The 14,812-nt window shown below is 37.6% G+C and overlaps 1 protein-coding gene across 1 annotated transcript in view; it reads left to right on the plus strand.

Annotated features, from left to right (window-relative positions):
• The window catches only part of LOC107755011 (uncharacterized), a 20,056-nt gene that overhangs the window by 331 nt on the left and 4,913 nt on the right, over positions 1-14,812 (plus strand). The window contains exons 2-20 of the mRNA XM_016571655.1: positions 2,011-2,739; positions 2,884-2,908; positions 3,116-5,195; positions 5,578-5,640; positions 5,831-5,941; positions 6,056-6,207; positions 6,776-6,962; positions 7,574-7,689; positions 7,778-7,907; positions 8,051-8,233; positions 9,389-9,427; positions 10,840-11,016; positions 12,674-12,735; positions 12,863-12,998; positions 13,245-13,333; positions 13,422-13,557; positions 13,768-13,964; positions 14,075-14,165; positions 14,301-14,463. Of these exons, the coding sequence (XP_016427141.1) occupies positions 2,011-2,739; positions 2,884-2,908; positions 3,116-5,195; positions 5,578-5,640; positions 5,831-5,941; positions 6,056-6,207; positions 6,776-6,962; positions 7,574-7,689; positions 7,778-7,907; positions 8,051-8,233; positions 9,389-9,427; positions 10,840-11,016; positions 12,674-12,735; positions 12,863-12,998; positions 13,245-13,333; positions 13,422-13,557; positions 13,768-13,964; positions 14,075-14,165; positions 14,301-14,463 (4,866 nt within the window). The remainder of the gene's footprint in view (positions 1-2,010; positions 2,740-2,883; positions 2,909-3,115; positions 5,196-5,577; positions 5,641-5,830; positions 5,942-6,055; positions 6,208-6,775; positions 6,963-7,573; positions 7,690-7,777; positions 7,908-8,050; positions 8,234-9,388; positions 9,428-10,839; positions 11,017-12,673; positions 12,736-12,862; positions 12,999-13,244; positions 13,334-13,421; positions 13,558-13,767; positions 13,965-14,074; positions 14,166-14,300; positions 14,464-14,812) is intronic.

Raw genomic sequence — 14,812 nt, forward strand, 5'->3', positions numbered from 1 at the left:
GCACGTGCATTCGATTGATAACAGCACTGATACCACAGACATGGCTCAATGTAAATGCAAATGGTTACATTTTTTTTTTTTTTTTTACATATTTTTCATATTTTGAACAGTGTTAAATATTAAGTAGCATTTTATTAGTGTCAAGTATTCCTTCTCCCTACTTTGATGCAAAACAGTCAAATGATGCTAAACTGAATGGCATCCTTAGTCAAGAATGATAGCTGAGATGTTGGTAGATGGGTTGCAACTACCGTTAGGCCCTGGCACTTTCTTACAAAGAAAAATATTTTGTATGATTGTCAAGGTTCCCATGTAGTGTTTTTAAAATGGTTTTTAAAATTGTGATTATAAACATGAATTGCAAGGTGTACTTCTAAATATCCTGTGGTACTTCCCAATTGAAAGAGAAGAGGAAGGACAAAAATGAACTTGTGATCCAAGGATCCTGCTCTGTTTGACTGAGTCCACAAGCACAGTATTTCTTTCATAGAATAGACTGATTCAGCAATGGTTACATTTTTTTTTTTTTTTTACATATTTTTCATATTTTGAACAGTGTTAAATATTAAGTAGCATTTTATTAGTGTCAAGTATTCCTTCTCCCTACTTTGATGCAAAACAGTCAAATGATGCTAAACAGGATTGAGTTGCGGTGACACGGCAGCCGTGATGGAACAGAGACGAAATCCAGGAATCACTACACGGAGAGGCTATATTACAGGGCACAGTATGTTATGTTAGGTATTTTATGGAATCAAAAGAAATGAAGTCTCTCCCGACAGTGGTCATGCTGCTCGTGTTAAATTAACAACCCGCCTCAACGACATCGGGATTTTCCTCAGTAAAAATGCACCAGGGAGGGAGTTTGATGTTGCTCATACTCGATGTCATTTTAGGTAAGCTTTCTTTCTTTCTTTCACAGTTTTTTTTTAATCTTTCCTTATCTGCACTTGTACAATTTAGAATGCCTGCCAGCTCGGAATTTTTAAGGTGAACTTATGTTTTATAAATTGTCAGAGTGAAGATAATATATTAAAACCAACATTTGATTGTCTTACATTACAGTCGACATGTTATCCATATTAAAATTATATATAAAAAAAGTTTAGTTTCAGCATTCCCTTAAAGGGGTCATATGATGCGATTTCAATTCTTCCTTTCTCTTTGGACTGTTGCAAGCTCTTGGTGCACAAAGAAGATCTGTAAAGTTGCAAAGACTAAAGTCTTAAATCTAAAGTGATATTCTTTATAAAAGTTAAGAGTCAACCACACCTACCGAAAACGGCTCATTCTAACACGCCCCCACATGTCTATGTCACGATGTGGGAAGATTTGCATAACGCGGCCCAAATGTTCACGTAAAGCAGTGGTTCTCAATTGTGGGGCGGGGGTCATCAGCAGAAAAAGAAAATAAATAAAACAGTAAACAGCCAAAGGACTTAACTTAGAATGGGAGATGGATCGATTTGTGAAAGGGAAGAGAAAAGCCATAGATGAAGTCGCACAGACCCAGGCAGGTGCTGGTCATTCAAAAGCTAAATGCAGAAAATATGACGAGGCATATCTTGCTCTCGGCTTCACTCACCGTGTCTATACTGAACCCTACAGTTGTCGCGTCGCGCCGCAAGTCTACACTGGACGCGACAAAGCGACCATTGCAAATCATTTTAACTTTGTGTCAGTACGTCATAAATAGAACAAGACATCAGTTTAATGTCGGGGTTTTGTCGCGTCACGTCGCATCCAGTGTACACTGCGTCACTGATTATAAGGGTTCTACTGTATTTTGCCGCTCGCGTCCGGTGTAGACACAGTGATTAATGTCGTTGGTGAGGAGGAAAGTCTGTGTGTGTCCTATGCCTTAGCAGACAGCAAGAAACCCACAAAAATTAGCAACATCATATGGCCCCTTTAATTTATGAATACCTAGTAGTGTCCGTTTGTTTCACCAGCTATATTAATGCATTAACACTCAGGCAGTAAGACCATTTTTTAACCTCTTCTTCAAAGGGATTGCATGTGGTAACTCCATAAAACCCTCATCACCCAAGACCATCATCAGACAGAGTGAAAAGAGCTCCAGGAGTGAGGATGAATTTGACAGGAACATCAAAGTGTTGATAGAGAACATCAGATCCTTGTCAAAAGAAGAACAGAGAGAAGAGGCCTCACCAAATCTCCATCAGAGAATGAGCAGAATGTCAGCACCCCTTGAGAGAACGGCAATTGACAGCACTAGCCTAGATACTTATTTGACAATATTCAACAGTTTATTCTCTATATACCAGCCCGCGCTGATTGACAGTTTCATTGAAACTCTTCCTCAGGCTTTAATTTGCATTTTGGCGGACAGACAGCCCTGTGGATGGCAAGCAGATTTAACCAGTACCGTTTCATCTGCATTGAATGAACAAGTACTTTCTGTGATCTCCTCTGTTAAAGCTGAAGCTTGCATGTCAGCATCTAATATGCGAATGGCAGACCCCACCATGGCTCAGTTAAACTCTCTTCAGGAGATGTTGACGAATGTTTTGTCCTCAGACCTCCCACTTTATCTGCTATCAGACAACGTTTTAGCCTTATGGAAAAGTTTTATGGACATGGCATTTCCACCTGTGATGTCATTCATGTCTGATGTCATGTTGAGTGCACTTCAAACTCCAGTGGATTTTCTAAAACTTGGATTACAGTTTGGCATTGAGATCCCTACCCTAGACCAGAGTGAGAAGTGTCAACAAGGTGTGTCATAGCTTTAGGTTACGTTTGTTTCTTCAATATTTATTTATTTATGAAGTTACTTCATTTTGTTGCATATATTAGAATAAATTTTTCAGTGTAATAAGTGATTCTCCATCAATGTCTCCTTCTGTCTTTTGTACACAGGTGACCTCAAACAGCTTATCATGTGGTATGTCACTGGAAGCCCATATTCCTGTTACAAATATGGAGAAGAATTATATACTATATTATGATGATGCATCAATATTCTTTATTTAAAGTAAAAAGCAAAAAAAAAAATCATATCACTGTTTTCTGATGATAAAAGTATTAATTTCCATTTGTATTTTACTATAAGATGACACTATTCATTCTATCGCTTGTTTTCTGTATTTAGGGGCATGAATCATAATGTGAGCTGGTCTTTTGGGCAGTCACTTCTGGATATGTTTTTGGCTCCTGAAACTCCTCCTTGCAGTTTCCCAGGTCCAGAATGTCAGGCCACAAACAGCATCCAGTTCAGTCGTACTGGCACACCCTCAGTGGACATTCCCACGTCTATTCTCACCTGCGAACAACAAAACCTGAACCAACTCAACGAAACCCTTTGTGCAGCAATTTTAGGAGCAACATCTCAGGAATCGTATGTCCTTTATCAGATGTGTCAAGCACTCAGCACACTCTCTCAAACTGAAGTGACAAAAGTATGGAGGAACATGTGTCACATGATCAAGAATGGCATCTTACCTCTTATTGAGCCCTGCAGTGATCCTGGCACCGCACAATCAAGTCGTAGTGCACGGTCCACTCTCAGCCTCAGCGAACTCCTCTGCGACTACCAGAACTGGACTATTGATGGTGCTACAGACCCAGCTTTGGTCTCAATGTGCAGTGAAAATGATCGTGCGGCGTTCATCCTTGCTGTGTGTAACAACGCTGAAGTTATGCAAGTGTTGGTCAGAAATCCTAATAATGCTTGGGTTTGGGAATTCTGTGCAAACACATCAGACTCATACATAGTGAACCTGTATTGCTCATATAACATATGGACTGCTGAAACCATCGACCCATCAATAGTGACGTTCTGCTGGTATAATGACATGGAGAGATTTCAGTTTTTTTTGTGTGACAGTATGGCCTTCTTTATGGTTGTGTTCTCCAGTGATGAAAACAACTGGCTGAAGCCCAATTGCTCTGAACCTCCTCCACAAATTGACATTAACACCCTTGTGGCTGAGTCTTGCAAATACTCTGAATGGAAGAACGTGCGAGCAATCAGCCCTGAACAGATCTCTATATGTATCCAAAATGATGAGGTTCGGTTCATTAATGAGGTGTGTGTTGACCACAAGTTCGTCACTCTACTTGTGCAGAACAGCGCAAATGCTTGGGTAGAGCAATATTGCACCTACTCTATCAGGAATCCCCCTACGAGCCCACCGCTGCTGAGCATTGAAGTTTGGTGTAACTATAGCAAATGGACTAACATGTCTGTGGATCCGTCTGTGGTCGCTCTATGCTGGCAGTACGACCAGATTGGCTTCCGTCAGAACGTCTGCTGCAACATACCCTTGTATGAAAAGTTGTCCCTTCATGTTGACAACCAGTGGCTGATTAGAGAGTGCTCTAATAATGACACCACAAGCGTGTTGGAGCAGGTTTGCGTCTATTCAGATTGGAGCCAGCCTACTATAGTAGACATGACTGTCCTTGCTCTCTGTGCAGATCTTGACACTGAGAACTTCACTCGGAATGTATGTGCCAACGTTACAGTTTTCCAGAATTTGCTGGCCAATTTAGACAACACCTGGTTATTGGAGCAATGCTCAAACCTGACTGCTCCTGGCCCAGGTGGTGGGGCTGGGAATGGGGGGAGCCTGATGGTTTTCCGACCAGCTGAACAGTGTCAGTACTCCAGTTGGGCTTTGGTGCTCCCGGACGCTGCTCTCCTCACTCTTTGCTGGGACTATGACCAGGCCAACTTTATCTCCTTCGTCTGTGCTGACTCTTCCATGCTGACCCACATCACTCAGGAGGCCTCCAGCCTCTGGCTTGGCACTCTCTGTGCCACATACACAGCTCCCCAAACCACCACTGTCAGTGGGAGCAATGAAACAACTCCCCAGCCATGTCTAACTATGGAGTTAGCTAAAAGGCTAAACTGGACATGCAGCACAGACTTCAGCGCTGTCTGCCAACCAGGTGCCAGTCAAGTCCAGGGTCTTCGGGTGCTGTTGCGCTGTGGGATAAAGATCCTCCAACCTCGCTTGGAGAATCTCATGACTACACAGGTGACATCGGTGGTCAAGCAGGCCACCAGCCTGTGGGTTGTCCTGCTGTTGGCTCTAGAAGAAAGCCAAATGACCTCTCTAAGGATGACAGAGAATATTCGGCTTAGTGTGTTGGACTCAATTGTCGCCTACATGGACAATAAAACCAACTTTGACAACAAGCGTGTGCTTTTGCAGTGCTTTGGGGTTGGTATTATTATTATTAAATCGCTACAAACCCAAGTAATTAATATTAAGAATAGGGCCACTTTCATTAGACCACTGTTTCCCAAAAAAGACACTGTGAACTAGTTCTGGAATTTCTTCTGGTTTTTCTGATTATTAATTAAGCATATCCTTTACCGGGTTCACCACTATTTTGTAATTGACCCATGATCTAGCTCATCAACATGAGGTATAAGGTGTTAGACCTGACACCGGATAATCTAAATCTCTTCCTTAGCATGTAATATTAACTCTTGAGTCATTTGATTTGTCTCTACATTAGTACTGTGATACAAATACCTAATGTATGTTGTTGTTGTTCCTACTGCATTTCCGGTTGAAACTTTGCATATGTGTATTTCAGAAAGTTCTGACCAGTCTGATGCAAACAGGAAGAAATGTGCCCACTAACTTTTTCCTGATCAAGGTTGGATTCACAACTTCATTCGCATGTTTTACATTTTTAGCTTTGAGCTGCTAAAAATAACACTTAAAAGTGTTTGAGTCAAATTCATGTTTTGTTTTGTCAATCCACATTATCATTCATACAGAATATCTGCTTTTGTTTGCTGAAATCAGTGAGTAACAGCTTGAATTACACATTATTGCTTTTGTAGGAGTATTTCCGTATTCCTCTATCTCATCTGAGATCAGTGCTCAGTGCAGCAGACAGCATAATCGTGAGGGAGATTCTGCTGTACTATAACAGGAACTATGCCACTTTGCAGGTAGACCATCTCATCATTGCATCATTATATATTTAAAAATAAACAAAAAAGGAACAAACAATCAGGATAAATGCATTGATGTAATTTACAGTTTTTTCTTTTTCTTTTTTGAAGCTAACAGATGATTACCTGCACACCATGGTGTCTGTGCTCTTCCAAATACACCTGCCCAAGGATATTAGCCTGTTTTCTGACATGGGTCTTTTGTTGGCTCTAGCTACACCTTCAGACATCTTGTCAATGCCGCTACAAAATAATATCAATGCGTGAGTGACACACACGTATATACCTGAGCTTAAAAAGAACCATCTATTAATCACACCATTCACTTCTTGTTTATTATTTATATTATTACTGTTATTTCAACTTCATTTTATTCTTGTTTATGATGATTATGGCTGATTTGAATTGCAAACTTCATGAAAAGTGAAAATTTATACTACAATTAATTTAAATGAATGATAAATTTATATGTAAATTTAAAATTATTTATATTCTGTTGTATTGTTTATTTTTAATATTTTGAATTAGCATTAATATTTTCAATTTTTGTTAAAGATTTGTTTTAGTTTGTTTAGTTTTGTCATTTTTAGATATTTATATTTAGCTTTAATTTATTTGTATTTAAAATTCAACTTATTTATATCACTTAGTTCCCTAGGCAACAGTTCTCATTTGGGAAGTTTTTTTCATCCTATATTTATATTTCAGCTTTATTTCCATTAAAATTTATTTGTAATTCATTTAGTTAACAATAACAATAATAAAATATATAAGGTTTTTACACAAAAGTCAAAGGGTTTAAAACATCTCCACTCCCCTACTTTTCTCCAGGTTAAGCATAATTAACTTCAGCATCAAAAACCTTTCCCTGGAGCAACAGCAAGCGTTTGGTCGATGGTGTAGTCAGTCCATGAGCTTGCCTAACATGACAGCCGGCAGCTTATCCGTTATCAGAGACATTGGTAACTTGATCGCCTATCTGCCCTTCCAGAGCTTCCAGTACCTCTCACCTGCTCAGGTAACAGCCCCAACACCTCACAAAGATACCTGAACCCATCTGGCTCCAGTTAACCCTCAGGCAGCTCAGCTGGGGAAGATGCCAATGCTTGCCACAGGTTCATTGTAACAGACATGCCCTTGTAGTCTGTTTTCAATAAATAAACACAGAAACACATTAATTAAGAATGGCTGTGTAGTGGACTGTGGTGCTAACACTGTAATGAAAAGTTCTTCACTGCTGTTCATATAAACAGGACATTTCAGAATTCACAAATTTAATATGAAATATATAGAATGGTTCATATTTCATACACCAGAAAAAATTAGTGTAGGATTTACCTTGAAGCACTCAGAAATTGCTAGTCAATTTCCCAAATAAAGCAATAAAGTAAGAAATAATTTTGAAGTAGAAAGACTGAAATAGTATTTTCTGGTCAAATGTACTCTAATAATTTTTGTTTTATTTACAACTTAGAAAATCCGTTTTTACAGTGCAGTCATTCTATTTTAAAATGACCATTTAAGAGAAATGAAAAATGACGTTTTGAGGTTTAAATGACTATTAAATTGTCTTAAATTATCACTTATGACATACTCTTGTTCTCATTGTCCTGTGTTGTGTTTTCTTAGCTGCTGGATGGTTTGGATGTCCTGATGAGTAATGCGTTGAGTCCACTTAAGCAGCAGTTCATTGCTCAGAGTCTCATTGGAACCTTCCGGAATCTCACTGTTGACGAGTTCAGGAGGTTAGCTAAATACAATGTTATTTTACTCCATTAAGACGAAATCAATAGTTTCTTTTTTTTTTTTTTTGTTTTGGGCACACCCCTCCAGGTTAGGTAATCTGTCCTGTCTGGCTCACCCCAGCCAGCTGATGGCATATGCAGGAACGGAAGCCTTCTCTGTGATCCAGGACAACATTAGGACATGTGCAATTCAGGGTGTTAGTGTTCCTAGCAATATGGTCAGTAAACATGTTTCAGATCAATTCTCTCATTTATCGTTGTCATTTATATTCACCATCTTCTTTAAAAAAAAACTTAAATAACAGTAGTGGTACATATAAAATAGCCTCTGGTTTGTGGTTTCTTTTCTTTTTGTGTCCAGATATCCAGCTTGGTCTTGAAATCGTCTGACCTGCAGTCTCCCTCCAGTCTCACTCCTCAGAGAGTCTCTGAGCTTGGCCCTTTTCTGCCCCTGCTGGGATCCAGTGTCCTGCAGCAGCTGACCTCAGCCCAGCTCATGCCTGCTCTCAGCACCCTCGCCTCTGTGCCTTTCACCCCTGCACAGGTACACACCATTTTTGCCACATCTGCATACGTTTGCCACACAAGGCAAATAATTTAGCAAAATTAAAAATATTTCATGATACAATTTTGCATTATTTGTTTTAAAAATGTATATCTGTTCCTATGACAATGAGATTTTCCCTAGCATTTTATGACAAACATCACATACAGGTCAGTCATAGGCAAGGCAATTTATTTATATAGCACCTTATTTCATACATGGTGGTAATTCAAAGTGTTTTCCAGAAAAGTATATTTGAAAAAGATATAGTTACAAAAAGGTTAAAATAAATATTAATAAAAAATAAGAAAAACAAAAAAGAAAAAAGTAAAAAGAAAAAGGAATACATTAAAAGGACTATGAGAAACATTTATAGTATCATACACAAAATTGTCAACAACTGTCAACAAAATCTTAATTTTCTTTTTTATATTTTAATTTTGGTAGAATAGTGTGAGAAATATTCAACATTGTTACACATTTTATTTGAATCTCTCATGTTACATCAGCAAGGTTCAGACGGTAAGATATCTTACAGTTTGACCTACACCTTGTAATGTTACAGTTCTAATAATGCTACCACCCAGATAGCCTATAGTACGGTTTTATTTGCTTGCCTAAGACCATTTTTACTTGCATTTTGCATTTGGTGGGTTAATTTTGGACACTGAGTAGACCCTAGTGGGTGAGAAATTGAGTAGAGGTCAAAGGTTACAAGCAGGCAGTGTGGGTTTAGTCTTGAGGGCTTTACAACAGATGGAAGACTGCTGTCAGAGGAGCCATGGTATCTGATATAGGTAGAGGATTGTGTCACTGCTCAACCCTTTTAATAATTTCTGCATGACCAAACATGAATTCTGCATATCCATCTCAATGTCCACCCAAAACATAAGGAAGGCAGAGGATGGGAGCACAGTGGAAAAACAGAAAGATTCAGATGTCAGTAGAATGATTTTACTATAGGTAGAAAGGGGGAATGTCCTTATAAAAGTCAGAAAAAGTGTTTTAATTAAATAAAAAACCTACCTAATACCCATATAAATTAACATAAGAGACTTTATCAATCAGAATATTTATTCATCATCTTGTTTCATTGCTTTATGATGTACTGCCTTATTCACTGCCTATTAATCAGTATAATTTTTTTTCATAAAGGCACGTGTTATCATCGACAAGATCTCAGCCAATTTTAGTGTAAGTATATATTTTCTGTCAGAGTTGAGAAAAGCTGTTCTTTCTTAATTTTTTTCTTTCTTAAATGTTTGAAAAGATGGCCAATGTCTCTTGTGAACCTGTGTGCGTGTGTGTGCGCGCGTGTGTGCGTGCGTGCGTGTGTGTGTGTGTGTGTGTGTGTGTGTTTGTGTCTGCGTTTGAGATGTCAGCACTTTTGCACAGCCAGCTGGCTCACAACTCAGCGTAATCAACTCTGGGGTATTTCAAGGACAATTGCATTGGCCTTACACACACTCACCCGTCAGTTACTCTTTACAAATTTACGTTGCGTGTTTGAAAGTGCATGTAACATTTACTCATATGATCCATGTGATTTGGCAGTTCCTCAAGGTATAGGATTGCACCAGGCACAAGGAAGTTGTCAAGCAGCCCTTTGTATTTTGTGTCTAAGGTTTAAGGGAACATTGTGATGTAGGTCAGATAGGGTGTCACTAGTGAGCTGGCACATGCTGGCACTCTTTCACATGTGTGGTGTCAATGAGACACCTAAAGGAAATATCTGTTTTTGCAATATAGTCTGCTTATGGCACACGTTAATTATTTAAGTTAAGACTAGTTAAATTGTTTATGTAAGGGGTTTTCAAACATTTTTGATGCCGAGGACCCCCAAATGGTGATATTTCCTTTACGATAGACCCACTTCCTATATTATTAAGGCAGCTATGTATATATTCACATTACCGTTCAAATGTTTGGGCTTGCTATTTTTTTTTTTTTTTAGTAAAAATATTTAGACTGTGAAATATTATTACAATTTGAGTATTTTGAATATTTTTTATTTCTATTTGAATATTAAACTGTAATTTATTCCTGTGATGGCAAAGCTGAATTTTCAGCAGCCATTAGTCCAGTCTTCAGTGTCACAAGATCGTTCAGAAATCATTTTAATATACTGATTGTATGCTCTACATTTCTTTTTAGTATCAGTGTTGACACTTGCTAAATTTTATATGCAGCCAAATATTTTTGTGGAAACTGTGATACATTTTTTTTCTTTGATGAATGTTCAAAAGAACAGCATTTATTTTAAATGTTTTTTAACAATATACTAGTCTTTACTTTCACTTGTGATAATGTAAAGGCTTTTTTTCAAAAAAAGGTTATTAAAGTATAATATTATTATATCATTTTAATAATATTCATACACACTTATATATATATATATATATATTAAACTTAAAATATAGATTTTAAAAAACTGTATGCTATATATTTTTATTTTTTATTTTTTATTTTTTTTCTCTCAAATTTGTGGTCCCAGACCCCAGTTTGTTATGGTAAATTCTCAATGATACTGAATGTCGTTTGAATGATACTGAATATCATCTTTTGGAAATATTATAGGTGTTATGTTTGTTTGTGCTCCCTCTCAGTTGGCTCTACCTGGCTCTGAGCGTTTGTCTATGCTGGGATCTCTTGTGAGTGGAGTAAAGGTGGAGACTCTATGGACTTTACCAACTGATGTTCTGCTGGAAGCGTTACCTGCTATGAGCCTTCAGACACCTGGGCTCACCCCTCCACAGGTCAGCACTATCATCTCCAAACTCTGGGTAAGAAAATCACTTTTCCCTTTAGGCCTCTGAACACAAACATCTCATATTGGAGTATTAGTTAAGGGAAACAGCTGTAAATAAATCCATAACTACAAGAGCTTCAAGTATTAACACCAGAATGGATATTCATAACCAAATGTAAATCAAATGTGCTCCATTGTTGTACCATTGTTGTGGAATAATTTCTGGTTTTGAATATCTCTTTGAGTAAAAAAAAAAATATATATATATATATATAATATTTACCATATTAGCACAAATACAGTTTACAATTTATGTTGCAATGTTTTGTTAAAATTGTTAACTGTTTTCTATTGATATATATTTTAAGCTATTTGAAAATCTGGAATCTGAGGGTGCAAACAATCAAAATACTGAGAAAATCACCTTTAAAGTTGTCTAAATGAAGTTCTTAGCAATGCATATTACTAATCAAAAATTATGTTTTGATATATTTATGGTAGGAAATTTACAATATATCTTCATGGAACATGATCTTTATTTAATATTGTATTTAAAAGTTTGACCCATACAATGTATTGTTGGCTGTTGCTACAAAATTTACCCGTGCGACTTATGACTGGTTTTGTGCTCCATGGTCACATATGCTGAATTGGTGTTGAACTAACATTTCTTATTTTTATCAATGTTGCTGCTTAATATTTTGTCAAAATTACAGGACAGATTATTTCAGGATTCTTTTATGAACAAAGTTCCAAAGAACAGAATTTATTTGAAATAGAAATCTTTTGCAACAATAAAAAAAAAATTTTTGTGTGTATATCTGTTTTAGAAAAAAATGTGTATATCTGTTCTTACAGTGCAAATACCATGTAGCATTTCATTAGCGCAGAACCAAAACCTAAAACATAACCTTATGTGAAACTTAACACTATTCATATGCTGCCTTTCAAGCATTGGTATTTCTGCAAATCTGGTTAAGATCTGATGGGCAAAATATATTCTTTCTCACGTAGTTAGTCTGACTAAAGGTGTGTGTTTGAGCAAGAGGTCATAACAAGAGTGTTTTCCATCATGACACTCCCTATTACCACAGAGATCTGTACAATACCACAGTGTCTAATTGCTGGTTTAATTATTGATAATGGAGCACAACAAAGCTTCTTTGTTGTGTAACCTCTGATGTAGTACCCTAGACCGTGTATCTCATGTTAATTAGGAGAAAATAGGATGATTAACCAACATGAGTTGCTCTGGTACTGTCTTTCCCTTTTTCTGGGACATTAAGCATGAAAGTGTTTTGTAATCCCCCTTTCCTGTTATAGATAAGCTTACAGAGACAAGAAGTCACTGATTTCACTGTTAATGTATGAATAAATATTTAACAAGTTAGAGTAATTGTGCCCCTGACTTATAGGTAAATTTCTTAAAGGGATAGGTCACCCAAAATTGATTTATTTATTTTTGTCATCATTTACTCATCCTCATGTTGTTTCAACCCTGTATGAATTTTATTCTTCTGTTAAACACAAAAGAAGTTATTTTGAAGAATGTTGGTAACCATTTGCTGGTAGCCATTTACTTACATAGTATTTTTTCTATACTATGGATTGTCCACAGTTAAAAGCTATTCTAAAATCTCAAATCCTTGATCGTTCCAATAGCATCCTTGTATTGTTTTTTCATTCAACAGGCTAAAGTTCTCTTTAAAGAGGCTGTCGTCTCTCACCCAAGCCTCTCACTACAAGAATTTCTGTAAGTTTGGCCTTTAGGGATTTGTGAGTTCATTTTATGATTATAAATAAGGTCTACAAAATGAATCATGACACTGCTCAGTGAAGTACTTAAGTATGATCATGTTTTTCTTTCTCTGACATGACAGATCTCTGGGGACTCTGGCTACGGGAGTGAGTTGCACAGACCTTAGAAGATTGTTCCAGAAACTGGCATCTCTATCTCCTCTACGTGACATTATGACATTTCTGAGAGAGCAGCCTGTGCCACTCCACCCGTCACTGGTATCTAGTAAACCTACATTCAAATCCAGGACCTAAATGTTACAGATTACCAGTTTAGTTTAGTTTCTTCTTTATTTAGTCAAATCCTCACTAAGGTCAATCTTACTCCTAGTTCACTCAATCTATAAAATTGTGTGTAGGCCTACCTGTAAATTGAGTACAGATGTCTTGAATCTTGAATAATGGATCGAGTGTTGCACAAACCACTCTCTTTACAGAAGTTTCTTTTTCTTTTCTGTACTACAGAAAAAGTGTGTATTTGAGGAACTGTATAGGTTTGACTTCTTCTCAGAGTTACTTGGAGATTTGGGTTCTCAGATTGCTCTGTCACTTCCGTGAGTCAAAATTAAATTCAATCAAAATACATTTACATGTGTATAAAATTATGTCTTCACTTGTTGAATTTCATGTTGTTGTCTAAAGGCTGAGCACCATTAAGAAATTTCCACCAGATAAGATGCATTCCCTGAAGAAAATTATAATACAGGACCCATATTACTTCCTACTGCTTCCCAGCACCAAACAAGCTGTCCTGGTGGACAAGATGGTTCAAAGACTGGTAAAGAATATCATTTTACTGTCTAGAGGTCATGCACATACTTTTGTTGTGGATCAATCCAGTGAATGATTTTGACAGGGTTAACAACCCTGATTCTCTGAACATTTAGTTTAACCTGCACCTTTTAAAAGAGCTTTAATGTCAAATTGACCAGTTGGTTTAGTAACCTCTGTGAATCTCCAACCAGTAATTCTTTGATTTTCTCATCAGGATATGTACACTGGCCTGTACACTGAAGAGGAGTTTCGTTCGCTAGGCGTCATGGCTACATTTGTGACAGATGAAATGTTTTTTAAATTGGATAGGAGTTTTTTTGTTGATAGTCTGGAGTTCCTACAAGGATTCTGCTACAATGCCAATAAAAGAGACCTGGTGGCAAAGATGCTAGAGGAACAGTGGACATTTGGGTATGGACAGCTAAAACTTCATTTTCTAGTTCCTATTAAATCACTGGAAAATAAAGCTTGCATCAAACCCAACAAGTTGGCAATTAACTTTAACTGTTTTCTCCGCATAGCCCTGTAAAAAACTGGACATCAGAGACTCTGAACCAAGTGGACCGCTTCTTGTTTTTTCTTCCGAAGGACACTATTCAGCTCATCCCCTTAGTGAGTGACCAGATATTTCTTTGTGTCTGACACAGCTACGTGTCAACTGAACACACGTATTGTACCTCATGACCAACTGACCAAGTATTTTCGATCACTGTTTTGACCCGTCTACATGTGTGCATGTGTCTTCAGGGTTTGATGAGCTTAGAGCGCATTGAGAGGCTGTTCCTGAGTCAGCAGGAGTGGGAGAGAGGAGAGTTTGGCTCTCTGTGTCAGAAACCCTCAGAGCTGTTTGAAAAGCAGCAGTTTGTGCTTCAATTCTTCCTCGGCTTCCTCAGAATTGGACGTGCCCCTTGTAAGTACAATTCTCTGCCTTGACAGAATGTCATCTGTTTAAATCATTCTGTTCACTTTAAACAGGGTTCCCACGCTTCTTGAAAGTACTTGAATTTCAGGCATATGGATTCAAGGCCTGGAAAGTACTTGAAAACAAACATAGGTCCTTGAAAGTGCTTGAATTAAATTTAAAATAAATTTTGTTTATGGCGCTATTTAAAAAATTGTCCTATATGTTCTGTCAAAGACAGAACAAGCGGCACTAATGATTGGGGGTGGAGATGGGGGAGCGCGAAAAAAAAACTTGTGTGTGTTGATGCGCGGACAGTTTTCTTAAGCCCGCTCCCGCTGAATTTCTGACCATTACC

This window comes from Sinocyclocheilus rhinocerous, unplaced genomic scaffold, assembly GCF_001515625.1.
Source record: "Sinocyclocheilus rhinocerous isolate Xijiao unplaced genomic scaffold, SAMN03320098_v1.1 scaffold591, whole genome shotgun sequence".
Lineage (NCBI taxonomy): Eukaryota > Metazoa > Chordata > Actinopteri > Cypriniformes > Cyprinidae > Sinocyclocheilus > Sinocyclocheilus rhinocerous.